Raw genomic sequence first — 25,251 nt, 5'->3', positions numbered from 1 at the left:
GTGTCAATACCCTCTCTGCTATGCTAATATGGCCTCCACTTGGAAATCAAAGGGAAGAAGTCCTCAGGGCAAGTGGCTCTTTCTCAATTGAACTAGTTAGTGTCATGGAATCACAAAGTATCAGACTTTCAAAGTATGCTTAGAAGTGACTGAGAGAAGATGAATGCCTCTCAGTTTGAGAATAGGGAAACTGAGCCCCAAACAAAGAGGACTGACCAAAGACTCATTAGCAATAGAGTCAGGACATGAGACTCTATAAGAGAGAAGGTAGGTGGTCACTTCTTTCCCTGAACCTAGCTGACCCTTTATCAAAATATTCTGCCCAATGGTACTTCGGGATTTCTACTCTCTCCATGGTTATTGTTGCTCAGTTCTTTTCCAGACAAGGCAAGTTAATATTTCAAAGTAATCACTGGTATGCTGTTTCCCTTTTGACCCTCTCCTAGCTAACTGGAAGTATACCTACTGCTCAGAAGTTATCTCCTGCACTCATGAACTTGGCTTCCATGTGCAAAAGGCACAGCACCAGTGTGAGAGAAATGATTCAGGCAGGGATAGAATGCTGACTAGCTTTACATGCCCATCCTCACATTTGAAAAACAGAGTTTTGAACTGGAGAATGGACAGAGATAAGAGAGATAAAGAGAGGGGATGGGGAAAAGAGAAAGAGAAAAAGAGGAGAGATCATGTAGGAACACACAAGTACATTAGGCCAACATGCTCTACCCTTGCCCTTCCCCTAAAACCTAGGCTGAGTTCTTAAATTTTTAGATACAGTCATTTCATATTTGCTGCGATAACATATTTCTACCAACTTTGTGGCTTAAGGCAACAACTTTATTTTCTTAATGTTTCTAGAGGTGAGAAATCCAAGATGGGTCTCAACCATCTAAAACCAAGTTGTCCATAGTTTTATATTTCTGCAGCCCCCAGGAGAAAACTTGTTTTATCGCCTCTTTCAGTTTTCAGAGGTTGCCTGCATTCTTGGCTCATGACCCCCTTCCATCTTCAAGGTCAGCAGTGTCAGTCTATTGTACAGCGTGCTGCTTCATTCGGACACTGACATTCATGCCTCTCTTTCCATATTTAAGGACCCTTGTGATTATATTAGGTCCATTTAGATAACCCAGGATAATCTTCAAGTCAGCTGATTAGTAAATAATTCTAATTTAAAGACATATTTAACACTTCATTAGGTATTATTTTCATAGATTTTAAAGATTAGGATATGGGTAACTTTGGGTAGGGGGCATTTTTGCTTTCCACAGGTGACTTGCTATAAGCATTCCCTTTGGACTTGAGAATCCAAGAGTAAGAGACTTGCACTCTAATTTTCCTGCCTTGAATTCTGGTAGTATATGGGTCCACAAAGAAAGTGATGAAGGGTTGTAACATCTATGTGAGGGTACACCAAGGAGTCCTAAATCTCCTCCAGGCTTCAAGAAAGTATGGTAGAAGAAAAAGTTTTCTATGTTCATGAGAAGGACTACTGAAGGACACACAATAAGTGTCCTCCCTATGTTATGAGCGGTGGCCATGTCAGAATCATGGATACCTTGGGGATGCAGGAAGCCAATGATCATCAACCCTCAAAGGATGATGGCCCCCTCGATGGCATAAGTATGGACCAGGGATATACCCAAATACCAAGCAAAACAGATTGCTTGAACACGAGGAGCCAAAGAAACAACAGCCAAGAACCACATAATTCTTACCGACTCCAGGTGACATGATTATCATAATGGCCCCCGGAAGCAGAAAGCTGAATTGAGAGAATGTAAACTAAAATGGAGCTGAATTAGGCCTGAGCTGAATGCCACTGATTGAAAAAGAATATTGAATGTCTGAAACCATTCTTTACATTTAATATTATATTTCAATACCTATGTCATTAAACTTATTTTAAAACATTGATATATATATATATGAATATATACCAATAAAATCCACTCCACTATTATTTAGCATTTAAATCATTTCTCAGGTAAAGATTTTTCAAAATAGATAAATTACACAAGTTTGATAGATAAATATCCAAAATTTACAAAGTACAAATAGAATGCAACAAGCAGACAGACAACCCAATCAAAATTGGGCAAAAATCCTAAACATCTTTCTAAAGAAGACATCTCAGATGGCCTAGAGACATGTGAAAAAAAAATTTCAACATCCCTTATTATAAGGGAAATGCAAATCAAAACCACAGTTAGAAAAAAAAAAACAAAAACAAAAAACAAAACTCCGCAATTGGATATCACCTCAGCCTTGTGAGAATGATCCATAGCAAAAAGAATAGAACACAAATGTTAGCAAGAATGTAGTGAAAAAGGAAAGCTCATGTAACTTGTTGGTAAGACAAATTGGTGCCAACTTTACCATGGGAATGTTAATGAAATTTCTTAAGAAAATAAAAATGGAGATTCTGTATGATCCATCAATACCTCTATTAGGCATTTATCCTAAAAATAAGAAAACTTTAACGTGAAAAGGTTCATGTATGCCTGTGTTAATAGCAGCTTTGTCCTTAATTGCTAAGTCACGGAATCAACCTAACTGCCCTCTAATGAATTAATGGTTAAAGAAACTGTGGAATATACTCAATGGAATACTACACAGCTGTTAAAAGAGATGAAACAGTGGCTTTTGGTACAAAAATGGATGGACCTCGATGTGATTATTTGAAGTAAAATACATCAGAAAGTAAAAGATAGATGTCAGATGTTTCACTCATCTTTGGAATATAATCAACCAAAAAACCATACATGAGCAAAATGCAGCAGGAATAAATCTTGGACTTACTAAGTTCAATGGCTACCTATCGTAGGGGGAAGGCAACAGATGGGATATTGGCATGGGTGGTTTGGTGGAGGGTGAGCTAACAAGTGCATATATAGGGGAACAATAATATAACCCCAAAATTAAAATAAATATAAACTAAAAAAAGTTGATGAACATGCTGAGATAATTTGGTAACTATGATATAAATAATAGCATTTTTAAGCCCAGAGAAGGGCTAAAAGATTAATACTTATTATCTTATTGGCAGGATGTTGCCACAATTTTAAAACATGAGGTGCATGTGGGTTGGTTTATTTTGGATTGTCCTATATTAGTGCTGGTGAGGACTCTAAGGGCCATTTATTATTTTCAGATAGATCCCAGAAGTGAATACAAGGAATAGAGCTGGGCTTTGTGATTCTGGAGTTACTAGTAAAGTCCCGTTGGACCTCTAGACTAAGGCTGGATATAAAATCTCACACGTTTTCAATCAGATTTTAATAGTTTGAAAAAAAGTACTTTTTCATCTCAGGAAAGTTAACGATATGAACTTCTTACATTACAATTAAGGTACAGTTCCTTTCCTGAGGTTTGACAAGAAGGAGAGTAGAACCCCAAAATGGGACGATAAGGTGATAGAGTAAAACCACAGAACCGAGGGATGGGTGAACTCAACTCTGAATTCATGGGGTGGAGGAACAAGATTCAGCCCAAAAAAACATTTTTCTGAAAATGTAATACAGTGGGATGTATTCAGTGTGCGGAGTTAAAAAGGGCAAAGGTGACTGAGACATATTGGGGCTTCACAAAGGCAGCAGAGTGAGAGAATCCAGACTGGAGTCACAGCCTGAGTAGGAATCTGAGGTCTGTTTCTGACTATCTCTGTGACTCAGAAATGTTACCATATCTTTCTGTGCCTCAGTTTCTTATCTGTTGGAGGTAAAAACAAAACAAAACAAAACAAAACAAAACAAAAAACAACTCACCTTCCCACCCTGAACTACATTAAATGTATTATCTCTGCAGCCAATGTCATAATCACAACATAGTATCCTACTCCATTTGATGGTATTGTCAAGTAATGAATTTTTTCCCCTAACTCTTATCAAGAATCCTAATTCAGGCCTCTAAACACCAATAAATGAAACACCCCACCCCCTGCCCGCACTTCTCATGTTCCTAATTTTAATATGAGACCAGAAAAAAAAAATCTATCTCAATGTCTTAGGGAAAAGAAGGTACATGACATAAATATCGTGTACAGAGAAAATGACTTAAGAAAAGAAGTCTGGTTGCTTATTACAGATTTCAGGTTGCTAAAGATTAATTTAGCCTCAGTATTGACATCAACTGGTATGGCTAAAATGACTAGAAAAGCCAGCTAAAAAGAAAGTTCATGCATATATTTGACCCAACTGTGCAAATTCATTTCAATAACTGATGAGAACCAAAATTCTTTTAAAGGAAAAGGAAGATACTGAAGCAAGACTGCATTTCAGTGCAAAGGGAATATTCTATGAATTCCTTAGTTACTGCTAATATGAGAAGGATTTCCAACAGGTACTGATGCAGCTGGCCTAGAAGATATTTGTGATCCTTTGAGAGTTGTAAGCAAAGACTGTTTCTTTTTGAGAAAAAAGGAGGCAGCAATTTCCTTTTAAATATTTTAGTGTGTTATCATGACATGAATACACTATAAGCCATGCAAAAGTATTTAAGAGGTTCAATACGTAAAATCAGCTCAGAAAGGATGACCTTGGGAATTGGGGAAGCTTGGCTGGAGTATGTTGATGACTTTCCTGAGTTAAAAAAAAAAAAAAAAACTATAAAAAGGAGTTACAATAAACCTAGCTGGGGGCTAGTGGATCATATCCTAAAAGCAAAGAAAATGTCTAACTTCAGAAAATGCCAGTTTTCTCCACTGTATTACCTACTTAATTAGCAGTGGTATGTCTAAGACCTATAGGACTTAATAGAAATATAGGATGTGGTATGTGTGTAAGTGTGGATGTCTATACGCAAGAAAATGTTTCAAAGGTTGAACAGGGAACTGGAACCTGAGTTTACCCTGGAAGTAATAATCTCTAAGAAAATGATTTTTTTTCTCTGAGTTTTCCATAAAAATTAGGTATAAAATTTTCCTCATACTAATGGGTAATGGAAATAAGGAGGGCTTTGTAGTCAAATAGTATAACAAGTATTTGTCATTTTCTGTTTGTAAGGGTTTGAGACAGACACCTCTATGAGGTCTAGTTTCAAATGAATGGTATTGATGCTTACCCTACAAGGTTTATGAAAATTAATGTTTGTGTAACATTTAGCATAGAACTCAGTCAACTGTGGACTCTCAAATAAAAGTAATATTCTATCATATTACTATTTTTATTACTTCTTTTAAACAAAGATTACTAACTAGCATTTTTATTACTGTTAACCAAAATCCAGAAGCCTGATGCTATTAGATTTTGTCCTCCACATTTCAAATATGGGAACATGAGAAACGCAGATTTAAATAGCTAATTTAATATTAATGAACTTGTAATAAATCATTGTATTGAACTAATGTGTAGAATTGAGAGTTATGTGGGTAGAGAAACCTTTTCTAGATTTTCTTTCTAGTCAAGAAAATCTAGACTGTTTCAATTTGTTTCTCTAAATTTGGGGGCAGGGAGGGATAATCTTCAAGAGCTGTGTGCCAGTAAACAAAAAATTTCAAAGTCTTCAACTAAAATCATAATTCAGAATTTATTCTTTCTGGGAGAGATTTCCTCATCTGTTTGAATATCAAGATAGAATATCAAGATAGGCTGCCTACTCATAGAAGTGTAAAAATTTAATGTGCACACAAATTATTGAGCCATTTTGTCTTTGAAAATTGTTGGTACACTGATTATACACACGTGTGCGGGTGCGAGCACACACACACACACACACACAGAGTAACAATCACAGGTAATGGCATTGAACTAGTACGATCTCTCCTCAACAGGTTTCTTTTAGCTGGGAAACCTCCTGGGTCGCCAGAGATAGGGTCCTAAGGTCGGTCTCCTCTTCCAGCTTCTGAAGTAAATCTTCACTCACTCCTATCATCTCCTTAGAATGCTCTCTGACATGCTCTCAGAACAATAACGTTAATTAAACAACTTTTACTGAGTGTTAACTATTCACTAGGCATTGCTCTATGGCTTTATATAGAATAACTCATTTAATTTTCATAGCAACCTTGTTATAATAGCCATTTTATAGATAAGAAAATTGAGATATTGAGAAGTTTGGCTGTTTTGGGACACTGAAATGAGATTGAACGTTCGCTGACTAATATAGATTTATAGATTCAGTCTTAATCCCTCCAATAATGCCACAAAAGGACGCTAGTTATTCCAAGTGGGAATAAGATTTAACCAACTGAATTGCGCTTCTTTGAGTCACCCATAGAAAGAAGATCACTGACTTGCAGGAAAAAAAAAAAAAAAAGAGCAAAATGGCGACTCATCTAGCCCCTAAAATCGACAAAATTATTTTGTGAGAAACCCTGGTGAAATTAGTAAAAAGACAGAAAGTAAAAGTAAGCTCTGTGTAGAAGGAGCTCTCTGGTCATCTTTAAGGTCCTTTAATTTTTACAACTTCCATCCTGTCTTTGATCAGGGATGATATAGAATGCAACACAATTGTTTGAAGACATATCTTCTGTGTTATCTTATGGTGTTGAGAACAAGGAAAAATAAATTAGTGAACTTTGAATTTGAAAGACCAGGGTAAAAAATTTGAGAGGTTTTATAACAAATTACAATTTAAAGAAACTAATGGAGTTTTTGAGATTTAATAAACTCTGACCTTGCATTATACACTAGTCACATGTTATAGTCTGAATTGAGATGTAAAAAACACAATGATTTTCCAGAACTTACATGCAAAATGGACTTATACAAAAAAGAACTAAAATATCACATTAAAACATTTTATATTAGATACAAGCTAGAATGACAATATTTTGACTATACAGGGTTAAAATTACATCAATAAAATTAATTATACCTATTCTTTCACCTGTTTTAAGGTGGCTAAGTATTTTTAAAACTTACCATTTATATCTGTAACATACCTCATATTTCTATTGGGTAGTGTTATTCTAGAACACACTGTACAAAGCAGAGACTGCGGACATAGGTGGCAAATGTCATCTGATGGTGACAAAAGTACTACCACATTTTGCCTTCCTATACTGGAATAAAATGCTAGGCTGTGCCTCTAGGCTCTTTGTGCCTTCTCTGAAGAGGACAACTTGGAGGACTTTTCATTCCTTTCTGATAACATGTAGCACATCATAGTTTCAAAAAATGCACTTTGATCCAAAGGAAGGGGTAATAAGATTTATTTGTAAAAGCTATTTGAATTAAGTGTGTCATGGCTTGCTTAAAGAATTGCAGAAGGTAACTGAAAAGAAAAAACATTTTCAAATTCTTCAGGGCTTTAAAATTGTATTAGTTTTACCTCCTTCCCTTCCTAATTCTTGCTTATTTAGCCTTTCTTCTTTAAAAAGAGAGATCAAGTCAAATGTTTGGGGGGACTTTTCTCTTTTGGGACATTGTAATTTATATTGAGAGTAAAGTGTCTGGGCCTCCCCGGTGGTGCAGCGGTTGAGCGCTGGGTTGCGAAGCTGCCCACAGCCTCTGCAGCACCAGTTCGATCCCTGGCTGCTCCCTGGCCACTGGAGGAGGGTCCTGCATGGCGCGCAGACCTCTCCTGCGCCCACTGCTCCCCTCAGCAGTGTACTTCGGTCCTTCTACCTGCTCTGACTTTGGTGAATTCTCTCACCCTCCTGGGCTTCTGACTATACCCAGTGCTAGTATAAATAAATAAACAAATCTTAAAAAAAAAAAAAAAAGGAGAGTAAAGTGTCAATGCTTAATTCATATCTCTTTTCTTCCTGCTGTATTTTTCCAGTTCTGGTCATAATTCATCTTCTATAATTTTTTATTTCTATTCTCATTCCCCATAATCTCCGTGTGCTTAAAAAAATATCAGTAATAAGAAAATGTTCTTATTTGGGAGCCTGATAGTTTGCTTTAGTGCATATAGACTCCAAAGTTACCAAAGCTTTTTGGATACTCTTAAGTGTCTGATCAGCAAAAGTTATGTTAAGAACTTTGAATGTAAGCCTAATTAAGGTTTTTCTAAATATACAAATGATCTAATCTTTAAGTATGGATGGTAACTGAGGTTTGCGTGCAGCATCGTGTGACTGAGAACAGGGCGGTAAGAAATAGGTAGGAAGACAGAAACCGGAAGCAAGAACTAGAGCAGGCATTTCGCACCTTGACTAGCAAGCGTGTTACAGATTTCTGCTGGACTAGATCTGTCTGGAAAAAGATTTCATTGTGGAGGGCATACAGCACAATAAAACCTTATTCAGAAAATGAGGGAAGATAACATGCAGCAGTTTGATGGAATGCCTTAACTTGGATACTATGCATAGACTGACTGGTCAGCTTTACTTTTTCATTCCTCACTAATACATAATGGAGCATATGCAAATGAAACAGGAATATTTATGAGAAAACTGACCAAGGATGTCAGATTTCTAAGCAGATTCTAGGAAAAACCAGAGCTGCATTCTCTGCCTTAGAGTTCCTCCTATCCATACCTGCTCGCGCCTCATCAGTCACTCTCGCTTCCTTCATCATTTTTCCTCCAACCTACCGTAACCACCATTGTAAGTCTTCATACTTTTCCACATGTGGTAGGCTACCTTTAACCCAATGTTTTGCTGTTAATATTCCTTTCCTCCAAGAACAGATTTAACTCATTAATTATCTGGCCAGATTATCAATTTCTTATCATTAAAATAGGTAGTCAAAGAACATTTGTAGAATTTGAGGTCATAGGTCGCTAAATTACCATTACTATATTTTTAATTTGTTGGTTATAACACATCCAGATTGTTAGCATTAAATGTTCTCATTAATTAAAAGAAAAAAAAACATGGAGCTCTTACTTTATTCTTACGAGGTAATAAAGTTTTCATTCCAAAATTCTCAAACACTCAAAAACTCATCCTTCAGTATGAGGACTTAATCGAGCCCATAGGAAAAGAAACAATTAACTGCCTCAATGTAAATTCCTTCATTTTAGGAGAGTCAACTGGGGACCCATGGACTTTGAGTCTATGGTCAAATGGTATGAAAGAACTCTAAATCAACAGTAAACATTATGAGCATTATAATGATTCTTTCCAGGCGTCAGGCCCAAATCACCCACATTTTATCAAATTGATTTTCTTCATGCATTTTGTTAAGCCAAGCAAATCATTTACAATGATGTGCTTGAACACACAGTTGCTCTGTCTATGAAATTCATGGTTGAATTTGTCCAATTGCTGATTGCTACTCCCATTTGCTTTAATAATAGTCACTTCCTTTGTCAGTAATGTGTTTTATTTACAGTGCACAATCACAACCATTCAATGTCATCCATAAACATTGGATGAATTGTCCAATACAGTTATGAGAGTTGCTTATTTGGGACACAGCTAGGGTATGTCTTACTGAGTTAATGAGATGATATACCATGGAATTAGGCAATGACTGTTTCTCTCCCTCACATTAGCTGTACATGCTGTTTTATCCAAGGACCCATTTATGTCATTATCATAATCTTCATCAACTTGTCAAGATAATGGAGGGCTCACTGAGTTCAAAGAAGGCTTCACATAATTTATGGAAATTTAAAGACCATAGATGTAGAAGGAGCTTGGGAGCAACAGATAAATAATAACTGCATGGAAAACCATACAGGAAGGTTATCATTCCTTGGAAAGGGTGCAGTTTGGATTTAGTTATGAGGGAGAGAAGAGAAACTCAACCTCTTACATGCAAAAGATAATATACTTAATAAAATTCATAAAGATAAATACAGGCCCAAGAAATGGAAGAAAAGCAAATGAAAATAAACTGTAAGATGATAATCAAGGTTGGAACAAATGGAAGAGACACTCTTAAACCTGCTTTCAGCAAATCCTATATCTGTATTTGTAACAGTCATCCAAGTTTAGGTTTTAGAAGCCAAGTTACTTATCAATTTTGACATATGCCAACCAGACTTGTTTAGCAGTCAGACAAGGTTTATAATTACTTCTCCAAGCCCTTCCAGTGTACCACAATTTGCAGTCTTCTACACTCTAATTTCTGACCAGCAAATTGTGTTCTATTAATGTTCATTAAATTAACCTCAGATGGCTGATATTACCATGTCAGAGTCTCACCCAACATAGCTATGAGTTAATAAACTGCCCTTCTGAAAAGCAAAATGTTTTCCTGATTTTAAATTATTTTAGGATGAGTAGGGTACTTCAAATTGTAGTTTAATACTCTGTACTTTCATGTACTTATTCATTAAACAAATATTTATTGAAGACTTTTCCTATACCAGATTAGGTTTCTGTTTTCAAAGCTATCCAGTATCATTACAGATGAAGACACTGAGCAATAAACTAATAAATTATTTCAAGTGTGACAAATGCTGAGAAGGAAATAAAAATGGTAATATGTCAGAGTTGCAGTAGAAGGGATAGGGGATTAGCTATGTTAGGTGGGGTTGGGAGATCAGTGAAAAAGGAGTCCCATGTGAGCTGAAATTTGGATGAAGATATGAAGGAGGAGAGAAGATGGACAAAGTTGTAATCAAATAAAGCAACATGTGCAAATCCCCTAGACTGAAACAAGTATGATATATCTAACAAAAGCAAGCAGTGGGGGAGAATGAGACTAACAGAGCTAAGGAGGCAGGTAAGACCTGCTATTGAAATTGCTCACGCAGGGTCATAGCACTGTACATACATTAGCAAGGAGGTGAAATGGATGGACACTTGTAATAGACTAAAGATTCTGGGATAGTAACATTTGAGTGGTAGACAGAAGAGGAGGAACCCAGGAAATAGGCAGGGATCTCAAACTCAAATGCCTTTAGGGGCCAGGTAGGAATCCTAAAGGAATGAGGCAAACCTAGGTAAGAAACAGGGAACAGTGGGAACAGTAGTGATTTAGAGAATGAGTGACATGCCTAACATTCAGACTCATTAAAAAATAATTTGCAGGCAACATAAAGGCTAGAAAAACCCATGAGTTGTTAATATGCAACACCGAGCTAGAGAAAAGTACATTAAGTAAACTGGGATTGAGATAAATTAATAGAGCATGATCTCATATAACTCAGAGAAGAGTTATTATATTTCCAAACTAAACAAAAAAAGAATGTTTTATAGGCTGTAACTCAAATGCTGTGATACTAATGACAAACAAATAATCAAAAACACTTTGTTATAGAACTTACATAATCTAAAAATGGAGGTAACGATGAAAGGGGCTAAATTTCTAAAGACAGGAATCATAGTCACGTGGTCCATTCAAAGGCTGGATGTAGAAATCCATGGGAAGAAACATGCCCCAAAACTCTGTGCTTTCATGGATACAGAGATGGGTGGTTCAACTCCTTATAAGGCATTCTACATGCTCAGAAGTTTCTATCAAAATGACCTGTGGTAACATGCAGCTGACATCTGCCCCCTTTTAGCCTAATCGTGCTAGATCTGCCCTCTGTGGCTACATAAAATATACTCAGTACTTTTTGCACCTGCCAGTCCTTCAGATATTTAAAAATAGAGGCCCTGACACTGCCTTCCCTCTGCACATCTTCTCTTCTTCAAAGCATATTTCCCTTCAGCTACTCCCCAGATAACTGTTTCCAAACTCTGGCATTCCATTTACATTTCTGTGAGCATTCTCCAGTTTGTCACTATTCCTTTTAAAACAGTACCCAGGGAGAACACCACATTCCTAGTTGTTTTAGAATCTCCAGCTACTTTAGCCATCCTTTTCAATTTCTTCAACAGTAGGAAGTAGGAATACAATGACATTTTATCAAGCTCAGTCTCCTGCTGTACTGTTCCCCACTCCCTACCCTCCCTTACAGTCTGCTTATTGTATTTCATGGACAGATGCATAATCCAGAGTGAACGTTCCCATTGACATAAGGAATGCTGTTTCTCATCACTTCAGCATTTCTCATTAAGATCACTCTGTCTAATGTATATTATGTCTTATGCAGTGCTTCCTGCTCTTCATTCCACTTTCTAGACATTAACTTATATACTCAAACTAGAGAAGTATTTTTGTATAAAGAGGAAGATAAATCTGAGAATGAATGGTTAAACCAAGAGGGAAAATTGGAAACCTGACCCTTGTGGGGGTCACACACTGACTAGAAGAATACAAAGACCTGACTTTGTGGGCCTCCCTGGTGGCTGAGGGATTAAGTTGCAGCACTATTACCACAATAGCCTGATTTCCATCCCTTGCCAGGGAGCTGACCCACATGTGGTGCAGTAGACCTCTCCTGTCTCACCTGCTGCTCCCTTCAGCAGCATATTTCAGTAAATCAGCCTGTTTTGCTTCCCACTCTGTCTCTGGTGAATCCTCTCACCTCTCCCCTCTGCACCACTGGCCTACACCACAGCTCTTCTATGAGCAAATATAAACAAACAAAAAACTCATAAAGACCTGTGAATAGAAATAGTTACCAATTGAAAATGTTCATTAGGTTCCAAATCTAATAAGCTTTACATGCATAGCCTTACATGTATGTCATATGTTACACACAACAATCTTTCGTAGTGTATATATGTATTACTAGCATTTTAGAGATAAGGGAATTAAAACACAGAGGTTGGGTGCCTTGCCTAGTGTCACACAATGAGTAGATGACACTGAGATTTGAACCAAATTTTTCCTGTCTTCAAAGTTCAATCTCTTCAGGTTTTGTGCCACAATCTCTTAGTGAGTACTGTATATACTACATATAACTTAAAGGGTTGATCGAAAAAAAGAACTCTTATAGTAATTACTTCTAAGATGTTCTGCCCAACAGGTGGGAGGAGGGATCATGTGTTACCTCCTCTGTGGGGCTAGAGACTAGAGATGTTATCACCATTTGTATGCAAGGGCAAAAGGGAAGAGGAGGAGAGAAAGGTCACACACCAACCTCAGTGTTGGACATCATGTCTCCAACTGGGCTGAAATGTAACCTTGCAGCTCCTGTCATAAGCACATTTGGAATGTAAACAAAATTTCAAGGTGACAGTTCAGCGTAAGAAAATGATATTTTCAAGCACTTTCAATGCCACTTTAGCAGTATTCACTTGTATATAAATCATGTGCTAATTTATTCATTAAAATACCCTGTCCTTGGCAACTTTTTATTAACCTTACTTTATGCTAATAAGATCAGTACTTATATTTTTATAATGCATATTTTTATAATTACTCCTTAATTCTGATTTCCCTCCACCTTGAACTAAGCCCTTACCAGCCTCAAACCACTTTCCATATTCAATGAAAATGAATTCAAATTACAAGATCATAGAATACAGCACAGGGAAAGCCCAAATGTGAGAGGAAAGGCTATTCCCACATGTCAAAGTTTTGGATCAGAATCTCCTGGAATTTTCTCAGACTCACATAATTACCAATTCCTGGGTATCTCTGAAATCTACTGAATCAAAATCTCTAGGGAAGGGAATGCCTCGGAATTGAGTTTAGGCCACAACCAGCACTAAAAGACCAATGATTAGAATTGAATTTAGTTCACAACCAGCACTAAAGGACCAAGATTAGGCCATTTCCACCATAGGCAGGAATACCACAGCTCCCGGAAAACACAGGATACCATGTAGCAGATACCATGTAGCAAATACCACGGCAGACATTGCTAATCAATCACAGTACTTTTCCTTGTTCAAGCTAGAAACAATTTCAAAGCCCTTTTCAACCAAGCAGCTCAGGGTACTACTGCAATTTTACCTACTGTTACACACAGGGAGCATAGTTCCTTTCACTGAGTAAAATAAAAACTGACATTGTCTTCAGACATTTTATTCCACCATTATAGCCTATATATTACTCATAATGCAGACAGATACCCAGATAAAGAAGATAATCCCAGAAGCTGCTTAACCAGCTGTTGCCAACTCATCTTTGCAGTGGTTTCCCACTAATATCTTTGAAATGAAGACTCCAGAAATCAAGTAAATGCTTAATCAGCTAGCAATTATTAAAATATTTATGATACATGGGATATATACATTTCTTCAAACCACCCAACTTTCTGCTGGTAATTCAAAGTCCCACATTGAATAAAAACTATTAGGAGAAAAAAATCAGAGTTCCAAAATATTTTAAAACAATGTAGCTTTTTACTAAAATATCCTATAGCAATCTGCTTGATTTTCATTGTTCATACTATAGATTTTCTCTTATGGATACTGTGGGCCATATCTCTATGCAAATATTTAGTGTCCTGTAAATTATAGGGAAGAAATCTCTACACTTTGTTTCTGCTGGATTTCATTTCAAAAAGAATGTCCTGGATTCCCAATATGACCATCCTTGGCTCCTTGGCCAGTACTGCCACTTGACAAGTCATATTGGGTAGAATTACATTTAAGACCATATTTCAGGTGATACCTGGTTCATTAGGCTGACTTTGTTAAGCTGACAGCCCTGGTGATCAAACAATAAGATCAGAGAGAGCAGACCTACCTCATCATAGATGCTGTCATTCCTGTGAAAATCTCCAGTCTTCCTGGGAAGAACGTGGACATGAACATGCTGAAATGTACAAGGAAGAAAAAACATGATTATCTTTCCATATATTTTTGGACTTGACAGTGATGTTCTCATGAAGTTCAATTATTCCACACTGATTCCTTCTGGATTATTTTCCAGAGGAAGATGATATCTACCTTCAGTAACTCCATCTGAAATCTGCTGAGAATATAGAGGTGCAAAACAACAGAGAACAACTTGGTGACATATATGAGAGTTTGAGTGAAATGCCAGAGTGTTTAAGGGGCTCTGTGGAATTATTCATAGTTGTCAGTCTTGGCTGTATTTAGCCAGTGCTTTGAAATGACAGCACATCTTAAAAGGTGACCATAGCAACCTGAAACTGACAAGAAATAAGAATTGGCAAACAGAGAACTTTATATAAGTAAAGAGCAAATGAATGAAGTTAGGAAGGTATATAGGCCAAATTACAGAATCAAGCCTTCAAATAGTAATCATGCAACAGTAACAAATTGTTCTACTTATCAAGAGTTTACTATGATAAAGAAAGATCTGTGCTTAGCATACATCTTGTTTAATGCTCTGAATAATCCTGTGAGGCAGTTTCTATGATCTCCATTTTAACAAATCAAATCTATACCCAGAGAGGTCAAGGTCCCGCAGGATATGGTAGAGTCAGCACAGGAAGCCAGGTTATCTGGCTCTTACCCCTATGTTCTTCATCAACACATACATTGATTCCATGAAGTTAATCTTCTAAACTGTCCATTTTGTAGGCTACTAAAGCACCTAAGTAATATACATAGCAACGCTATTATGCAGAAATCATCATGAATCAAGGCACACAGCATATCTAATTCAATATATTCTTCAAGGCTAACCTGCCATTTGAAAGTTTTACTTTCCAAATAGCCTCTATTGTACCTCTACTGAAGTTAAACCTCGTCCTGCCCTTGAGCTATGTCCCTACCTTTATTATAAACCTTGGGGAGGAATGTGAACATGAAAAGCCTAAATGTGGAGTGGCAGACAAAGAATCAAAACTTATCCCTGATCACACCCACCCCTTCTTGATTATGGTGTTCAGGCACCAAAGGGCCTCCAGAGAATGTGAGATTAAGTGTCCCCGAGGCTTTGTTGCTGGAGGAAGGGAAAATGATATGCTGTTAAAGCAGAGGCAGGGAACGAGGCAGGCCAAGGTGAAGGAAGCAGAGGAGAGTTTCACATCCACCCCTGAGCACAGAGTCCCCAAAGAGTGATACGTTTGCCAGAACATTCTGAAGTCAATGGTGAAGTCAGTCACAGATTCCTCAGCAACTGGGCCAAGTATATACTACCTGAACACAGAGAAAGGGATAAAAAACAAACAAGGAAAAATAAATCACAAACTACCCACAGGACCAAATTCTTAGGAGAAATCAGTGCAGGATGGGCCCAGACTGAAATTTATTGAAATCCATGGGCTGCCTGATTTAAAAGTATGACCAATAAAATGCCATGAATGGAAATATCCCACTCTTTTAAGGTTGGCAACTCAATCTTCTATTCTTTTTCTCTTTTCTTCCTTTCTTCCTTCCCTTCTCACATCCCATCCTTTTCTCTCTCCCTCCCATCCATGCATCTTGTACTTTCTTATAATCAGGTATTCCATACCAGGGTTCTATAGTCGAAGTGCCTAATACAAACCATCTACTAGTCATATGGTCTTACCTCAAAGGACCTATTATCTCAGTATCCTCATTTATAATGGAGATTGTAACAATTTCTACATTACCGAGTTGTAAGATCTGCTAAACATGTTCATTATGCTACTGAACACATGGTATTCAAAACATGTAGCTGAAGTAGTATTACTTTAAATTTTATTACATGTAATATTTTTAACCTGTAGACAAAGTGCAGATCACATTCAAAAACTGGTCTCTTGGGCCTCCCCGGTGGCGCAGCTGTTGAGTGCTGGGTTGCGAAGCTGCCCACAGCCTCTGCATCGCTGGTTCAATCCCCGGCTGCTCCCCGACCACCGGAGGAGGGTCCCACATGGCATGCAGACCTCTCCTGCCACCCGCTGCTCCCCTTAGCAGTGTACTTCAGTCCTTCTGGCTGCTCTGCTCCCCGCTCTGGCTCTGGTGAATTCTCTCACTCTCCCGCGCTTCTGACTGTACTCAGTGCTTATATAAATAAACAAACAAATAAATAAATAAATCTTTAAAAACAAAAATTGGTCTCTGTATCAGCAAGGAAGGTCCCTGAAAGGGGCCTGGAGGTCAGCACAGCCTGCTAACCAGCTGATCTTAAAATGGGAAGACTATGGATGATCCCGGATTATCCACCTGGGTCTAATGTAATCATAAGCATCCTTAAAAGTGGAAGAAAGTAACATTGTCAAAATTTAAAATTTTATCCTATCTCATTTAGATCATTCAATGGATAGTCTCAGAATATTGGCTAATGCATTTCTTTCCCATGTTTTTGTAATCTGAAATATATAGCTAGGTATTATCATAGGAGAAAAGAATCCAGGACTTATTTTTGTGACAGCAAATGGTTCTACTTGGATATGCTGTCCTTCGTGAGTCATGGAACGATGGGATGGTGGACACCAAAAACCTGTAGAGATTTGTGAGCTAGTCTACCTGAGGAAGCCAAAGAAGTGGAAAACTTGAGGTAAGATAATGTAAACAGAGACTGTTAATTCCTCATGCCCAGATGTTTCTCTCTACATGGCAGTAACCCCACCAACATTCCTTCCTCTAATTCACTTAGTAAAGGGAAATGGAAGAAGCCACTTGAAATGTAATTGCCTCTTGCTGTTCCTGTTTGGGTCTATTACACAAACAGTAGGGAGATGTCTCATTTTGTTCTGTTTATTGCAGTAGGATTAGAAAAAAGAGGAGGAGGAGGTAGAGAGGTTCTCCCAACACCTGCTTTCTTAATTGTTAGTGACTTCTTTGCCCCCAAAAGGGACTGATTTTTGAACAAAGCAGGTACATTCTCATAAGCAACATTACCATTTTATAAACACACCTTTAAAACAGTGATAGAAGTTTGACAACAGTTTCCATTTCCTGCTTGGTATGAGAGGCCCACATGCCATTCACCTATTTTTCTTCACATTGAAATAAGCGCTTTCATTGCTTTACAAAGACAAGTGAGAGAAAAGGCAAGTTTTCCTTCAGTATGCCCTGTTTTGAATTTGTAAGCAATGGGTGAGGAAGTTGATGGACTTTTTATCTTTGTTTTGTGGTTTTTTTTTTTTTTTTTGATTCTGAATTTTAGTGCAAGAGGTCTTTAAAACGAAGAAAACAAAAGTAATCTCTCTGATGTTTATCCAGTGCCTATCACATCATCTCTTGTGTTCCAATGCTTTGGGAAAAGGATGAGCCACTCTTGTTTGCGGTGTGGAAGATGGGGGAAACTGATTGGCAAAATAGATGGACTGACACTTACATGCTCATGTTTGTCCAGTTCCCTGGGATTCTGTTCTTAGGGAGAACAGTTCTTATAGAGGAGGAGCTAGAGAAGAATCTGGCAATTATTTCTAGCTTGTGAATTTAGAGCCAAAGAAAAAGTCACATAGCCAGTCTCTCAGAGTTCAGTGACACTTTATACAGCATCAAATTCCATCATCTTGCCTTATTTGACTTGAAAAGACCTTAATTTTTAGAAAATTTGAAATTTAAAGCTGTCTGGTAGCTAAAAGCTCCTTTAAACTCTCATTGTGGTTTGGAGTCATACATCATCAAAGCCGTGATGCTTGGATGATGTACTGGGCCCATATATCATGAGCGCACCAGCCCGCTAATAATATATTATCATAACTCACCATTGGAGCACTTCCAGTGATGTATGGCTTAAAACACAATTGTTAAACCACAAAATTCTACAGGGTCTCACAAATTCAGGGATTTTTTTTTTGAAACTGAATTGGTTATCATTTTTTTCTTCCTTAAGTCTCTCAACTGGACTGGGAACATCTGGGCACATGGAAAACACTGTTTCCTCTGTTTTGTGAAAAGCACACAGCAGCTATTTCAGCACTGTCAATAAGTTAGAGGAAGGAAATCATTGACAAGAGAGTCAGAAATCAACACTATGTGTTTTTCTTTTGAGAGATCACTCATTTTTGTGAAAATTAATACACAGAACCCCTTTTTAAATGAGGTTGGGAGGCTAGAAAAGGATCTAAGACCTATGCATATGCAAACACAGAACCCAGCAGACCTTGCATCTCTGATGGGAATATTGTTCTTCACACTAGGGGGGGAAAGAGATTTCTCTACCTAGAAGGAGCAACAAAGACTAGAAGGGGGTGTTGGTTTGACTTCTAGGGGAATGACTGTGTGCCTTGGCCTAGACTGCAATTTTCAAATAATTTTCTTTTAAAAATTTATTTATACAAGAGCTTGGGTACAGGCCAGATGTGCAGGAGGGTGAGAGGATTCACCAGAGACAGAGCAGGGAGCAGGACAGGCAGATGGTGGACCGAAATCACTGCTGAGGGCAGCAATGGGTGCAAACAGGAGAGGTCTGCTGCACCATGTGGGAATCTCCCTGGCTGGCCGGGAATCGAACCCGCGCTGCAGAGGCTGCAGGCAGCTTCACAGCGCTGTGCTCAACCCACTGTGCCACCAGGGAGGCCCAAAACAGTCAATATTTTAGCTGTCATTTTCTTTTTTTTTTTTTTTTCATAGAATAACTGATCGCTTTTCGCTTGAGGTTAACATATTTGGCAGCCGTACAGGGCATTGGAGATAGATCACTGACAACTGTGATGCTGGTGGAAAAAGTAGGTGTCCTAGCTCAACCTGAACCCCTGAAGTCACTGCTATCTCGCTGACCCTGGAGACATAGGGTAACTCTTCTTCTGGATTTGAGATTTGAAGTTTCACAGTATTTTCTTCAAATGGTTATTCAGAAGGTTTTCTGTTCCAAGGTCTTGATTCATCTAGGGGTGCCAACTGTGGCATATGGGTTGCTTTCTTCAGGAAATCAGGCTATCCCATGGAATTGTGTCAGCCTTCAGCAGATCATTTGAATTCAGACGGCTCTTACTAGAGTGGCATTGGCTTTCAATCTAAGCCTTCAGGGACAGATTGCCCAATCTAGGATTGTTGCTAATATGAGTACTCAGATTTACATTCAATCCAATCCTTCTGGGAAATGGCCATTCCATTGGAAATGTGTGGTTTTCTGTGAGCACTCAGAGGCCTCAAGTCAATTTCCTTCTGGAGATGTGTTTCCTCAAAAGGAACTGGTTGTTTAAAGGATTCCTGGCTCTAATAATAAAAGAAAATGGGAGGCTGTGGGTAACTGATGCCTTAAGGGTATTCTTCTTTCAGAAACTGCTGCTGGCTTAATGTATCAGAATCACAGTTTTTCTTCATGCACACATTTCTAACTAAATTGATGAAATTAAGTAAATGGAATTTAGAGTTCCTATGGTCATTATGAGGATCCGTTGAACTGGCCAAACTTGCTTCCCTTAAATCAAATTGGACTGTCATGGCTCTGAAATTGCTAAAACTGACTGGGAAGCCTATTTCAATTGGTATCAAGAGAGCTAGAAACATTATCAAGAGTCTAAAATTTCCTATTTGCAAAATAAAAACTTAAAATTAACAGTCAAACAAATGATTAAGGAATGATAAAATGTTTTCCAAAGTTTCTCTTTCTCTTCCTCACTGTCTTTGTGTTCAGATACTGCTGTAATTATGTGCACAGGCACTCATCTTGGGTGCTATCTTCTCTCTTTTTTTTTTTTTTTTATAGACTGAACTTTTTATTTTTTTAGATTTATTTATTTATTTATGCAAGCACTGGGTACAGTCAGAAGCGCGGGAGGGTGTGAGAATTCACCAGAGCCAGAGCGGGGAGCAGAGCAGGCAGAAGGACCCAAGTACACTGCTTAGGGGAGCAGCGGGCGGCAGGAGAGGTCTGTGCGCCATGTAGGACCCTCCTCCGGTGGCCGGGGAGCAGCCGGGGATCGAACCGGCGCTGCAGAGGCTGCGGGCAGCTTCACAACCCAGCGCTTAACCGCTGCGCCACCAGGGAGGCCCATCTTCTCTCTACTTTACCTGTTACAGGATGTGTCACTATGACAGGCAGAGGAGTATCCACTGCAATGTGTGCCATTTTCTCTGCCTCCACTTCTATGCCAACATCTCAGATGCCTTGGATTACAATTCCCAGAATGCCGTGAACTGGACATCCTGAATGGGAGGCAGCTGGGAAAGAGGAAGGAATGAGGGAGGTATATATTGGTGTGGAAAAAAGGTGAAGGAGAAAAAAGGTGTGGAGAAACTGTTCCAGGTCCTTGGTTTTAGTGGCGTTTCTATTTTGGCAGGCAGGCTCTTCAGAGACAATAACAGTCATTACCTTGACTCTCTGACAGATTCAGTTTGTAGGGTACATTGACCCTCTGAGAGGGACCTAATCCCTTGCTTGTGGTTCCTGATGGTATCTGCCTTAGACATGTTCTCCTGGTACTCAGCTCTGGGTTTTGCCTGGTTGGCTGGGTGCTTGCCTATAGTGGGATGAGTGATATTAGAGTTTGATCTGGAGTGTATTATTTGAAATCCTTTCTTCTCTCTGCCCTTTCAACTTCTCACCTTAAAAAAAATCTTTGTGCACACTTAAGGTATGTTTTTTGACTTTCATACATATTGATGACATGGATCTGTAGAATGGGCAGTATGGATTTTCCCTTGAATTGTTTGGGGTTCCTGGACACCCAATGAGCCTCCCTCTTTATACCTCCTTCCTTGTCTCTAGATGGACAATAACAGGCATGTGCTCAGGTCCTATTTCCGGTACCATTTTTTCCCTCCCTCTATGAACCACCTACCTTCTACCTCCCTTCTACCTCAACTTACTCATTCTATTTCTTCAGCTGAATCAACTCTTTATACTAAGCCTCCTTCTATGCCTGCCTTCTCCAAAATTCAAAGCTGTCCTTTCTTCTGAAGATCCAAATAAATCTCAGATATCCTATGTTCCTTGAAATAAGTCCAGCTTATAAGCCATAGTTTCCAAAGTAACTGAGGACTTTCATAGTTTTGTAATTTAACATAATCGTGCAAACACATCAACCTGTTTTTTTCTGACCTATATTAGTGAATATATATGCTTGGCGAGGGTCTAGTCAAATATTCGTTGAAATGTACTATGGGAAAACCCTGAAAAGAATTTAAATAAACAAATCCCTAACTTTTTGCAAGAGGCTAGGAAACCAAAACCAGCTCCCCCAGCTAGCCCTGAATTCTTTCTGTCCTTAGCTTAGCTATTAAGTATAACTGCTTTTTGTTTTCCATTCTATCCAGATAGATCAGATAACTTATAATTACCCCTCCCTTTATTTTTAACAATACCAGGACTAACTCATTCTTCCCAAGCAATTCTGGTTCTCCAGATAAAGGGAACCTAGCAACCAAGTGTAGCCTTTGTCCATAAGAAGGATCTGACCATCAGCACATATACAGACAAGAGCCCTGCTCCGCCAATAATCTTAAGCCAACTCTGTATTCTTCTGCACCCTCTGTCGACTTCACTCAATGACCTCCAGCCAAACCACATTCCTATGCCCTTACCCCACTCTCCAACTAATGAGGGCCAACTCTTGTTTTCCCAATTCCTGTGATACAAGCTCACTCCCCTGACCATTTGGGGAGTCTTATCTGAATCTTCAGTCTCTTGTCTCCTGCAGACCGAGCTCTGCATTAAAGTCCTTTCCTTTTCCAAACCCTGGGAGCATAACTTTGGCATTTATGTGTATCGGGTAGATTTCTTAGTAACAAAACTCTCAAGTCTTTACCCCATATCACGGATATAATTATGTTTTAGTCATGGTCTGTATATTTTCTCACTGGACTGAGTCTTCCACTGGTAAATAGATAACTGGCATTTCTGAGGTCACCAAAGTTCTTTGGAAAAGATTATCTCTACCTGAGGAACTCCTTTTGAACTTCACAGTAATTGAGGAACCCATTTTTGCCAGGTGTTGTGGCAAGTTTGTGCTATTTGGCAAATTTTGCAACATTTTCACTGTGCCTATGATTCTCAATCTGCTTGTTATAGTCAAACATACCAGTGGTATCATTAAGACATAGGTGGCTGTAGAGACCCTCCAAGTACCTGGGCCAAAAACATTGCTGTTGATCCTTCTAAATCTCACCCTTTTGGAACTCATATTCTTTCACCCTTTGAGATAGTTACAGGATGATTAATGTACCTACTTTCTGCCTCTTTGAACCACAGCTGATTAAAGGAAATGTACTTAAATATTGTAAAGGCCAAATAGTGCCTATCAAAAATAACTATGTTCTGGTTGAGTAATCCTTTCACAGAACACTCCAGGAAGAAGGAAATTTTAAGCAGCATATTCTGCAACCTGCATATTTCATCTATTATAAAAGAAATATTCAGCAAAACTCTAAGTTTGATGGAAAGGCCCTTATCAAGTATTGCTAATGGACCTTGTGCAGTCAAACTCAAGAGAATTACTCCTGGATTCAGGTGACACATCTGAAGGAAGTAGAAATCCTGACTGAATCTGTACAACTACTGGTGACTTTGCAAGTAAAGATTACCAGGGATTTGAAGCAGACAGCATCTTAGCAGATGGTCTTCATGCCTTTCTCTTGTTGGTGTTTCTTGTCTTATTTTCTCTCCCCCTTCCAGGGGTGATCAATACTCATGTCTGCATTTCCCACCCTATTACAAATGGAGAATACTTTCTGATTGTTGAAGATGCTATTTAAAAAGTAAAGAAAAACCTCTCAACTTCAGGAGAGCTAGCCAATTTCAGACAAAACAGTTTTAGCTCAGTAACAACTGCTTGACTTAAAGGATAATTTTGAATAATCATAGCATCCTTGACCACCAGCCAACCTGTTGATCAAGAAAGTACCTATGAAAGCAAGCATCACCTGCATTACCTGTTGCACATGGAAAAGTAGAAATCTATTTATGCAAAATTAAGGAATAATTGTCTTGGTTACAAGTTGTGCCAAATGAATCCTGGTCTTTTGATTTCATCAACTACTTTTGGCTTGGGCCTCAGGTTTAGTACTATCACATGAACTGGGCTTATAACAATGTTCTCATTCAACTTTGTATACTTATTGCTAAGATCTGTATTTGTTGCCTATAATATTTTTGTAGAAACAATGTGCCTAGTGAGGTGATGCTGGATCAGAGCTCTGTGATGCCAACAGCTTAAGACTTTGATAAGATAGAGATTTTAGTTAAGAAATGTTTGAGAACTCTTCTCAATATATAATCTCTTCATAAAATAATGCAATCTCACTGGTTTCCAATTAATGTGTTTTCCCTTTGATGTGTGACATGACACCCAGGAAAGGTGCTAACCCCAAAAAGCAAGAGGACAGTGAATCTGGCACAAACCGAACTCTTCTTGACCAATGATAATTTCATAGAAAGGTATTTGCCAAAAGGGGGGAATGTATAAATTAATATGCAGGAACCCTATTTAAATGAGTTTCGGGAGGCTAGAAGAGAGTGCCTCTGCATGAACAATCAGCAATCTAAGGATCAACATTCCTTGCATCTCTTACAGGAAGTGATGTTGCTTCTTCACCCCAGTGGAAGGAAGAAGGCGGCTTTCCACCCAGCAATAACAGACACAAACAAACACACACACACACTCTCTCTCTCTCTCTCTCTCTCTCTCTCTCTCTGTCTCTCTCTCTCTCTCTCTCTCCACCCACACCCATATATATGGGTGTTGGCTTTAGTTCTGGGAAATGTATGTGTGTCTCACCATAAGATTGCCCTGTCCTAACTCCTATTTTGGTTATTATTTCCAAATAAATCCATTTTATTGGTACAATAACAGATTGTTTTTTGTTTGATGTCAACATTTATTCCTCAGTTGGTCAAGTCAAGGCATCCTCAGGCCTGTGAATAGCGGTACTTTCAATGGCATTTATTTCAGAACTAAGTAGCTGGTGGCACTTTCATTTTCACCCTAAACCTAGTAGGCAGTTTTTGGGAACCTTGGACAGAGTTAAGGCGCCACCTCCTAACAGCTTTAGTGTTGGTGATGGTCCAGGGTAGAATATTTATCAAGGCCCTCTGCAAAATCGAACCTTCTGGTTTAGAGCAAAAGCAGGTTGTCAAAAATATTTTCAGAACTATTGTCTTCTTACACAGTAATTGCTAAAATCTACTAAATATTTAGTATATGACAACATTGGTTTTAGCACTTCACCTACATAGTTTATATGTGCTGTACAATAATCTTATCTCCATTTGAAAGATGAGGCAATATGAAAGAAGTTATAGAGAAATAAAGTGAGCCTAGTGAGGTAAGTTTGATAGACTACAAAGCTCAGAAATGATATTTACCATCAGCAGTAGGAGAAGTTATAAACTACTATAGATTAGCAGATGTTATAAACCCACTCTGCCCACACACTCTTCACCCTTAGGATATTAAGTCCCTCTGCAAGAGAGAACAGTTTTCTTATAAATTTGAGATCAATTTTGTGTAAGTGTTCTATATTACCTTTTGGTTCATGATTTATTTTCAGTGATACAACAGCTTTAAATTCTTAGCAATTTTTAGCAAGAGAGAGAATTTATAATCACTACCCTTAAGAAAGTTGACAAACTGAAGCACCATCTATAAAACCTTGACAAACTTCATATATGGTTATTCTTAGTAGGTTAGGTTATATGTATACACACACACACACACACACACACACGCACACGGGTCACTCATGTGACAAGGCTCATGGAATCTCAGGTAGGCTATTCCAGGAAAAGGATTCTTCTTCCTGTTCAGTGACAATGTAACTGCTATGCAATTCCAGCACACTTTAGTAAAACCTCC

General features: G+C 38.4%; 1 protein-coding gene across 2 annotated transcripts in view; it reads right to left on the bottom strand.

Moving 5' to 3' along the window:
- FHIT (fragile histidine triad diadenosine triphosphatase) overlaps nt 1-25,251 on the bottom strand; it is a gene marked incomplete at both ends in the record, with an annotated part of 715,021 nt that overhangs the window by 137,253 nt on the left and 552,517 nt on the right. Inside the window, one exon of one of the 2 annotated variants that reach the window (XM_084247901.1) lies at nt 14,370-14,438. The exons of the other annotated variant lie outside the window; for it this stretch is intronic. Within the exon in view, the coding sequence (XP_084104027.1) occupies nt 14,370-14,438 (69 nt within the window). The remainder of the gene's footprint in view (nt 1-14,369; nt 14,439-25,251) is intronic. 2 annotated transcript variants of the gene reach the window in all.

Source organism: Talpa europaea (genome assembly GCF_964194135.1).
Source record: "Talpa europaea genome assembly, chromosome: 11".
Taxonomy (NCBI): domain Eukaryota; kingdom Metazoa; phylum Chordata; class Mammalia; order Eulipotyphla; family Talpidae; genus Talpa; species Talpa europaea.
The sequence above is the reverse complement of the archived record's forward strand: the minus strand, read 5'-3'. Positions and strand labels throughout refer to the sequence as shown.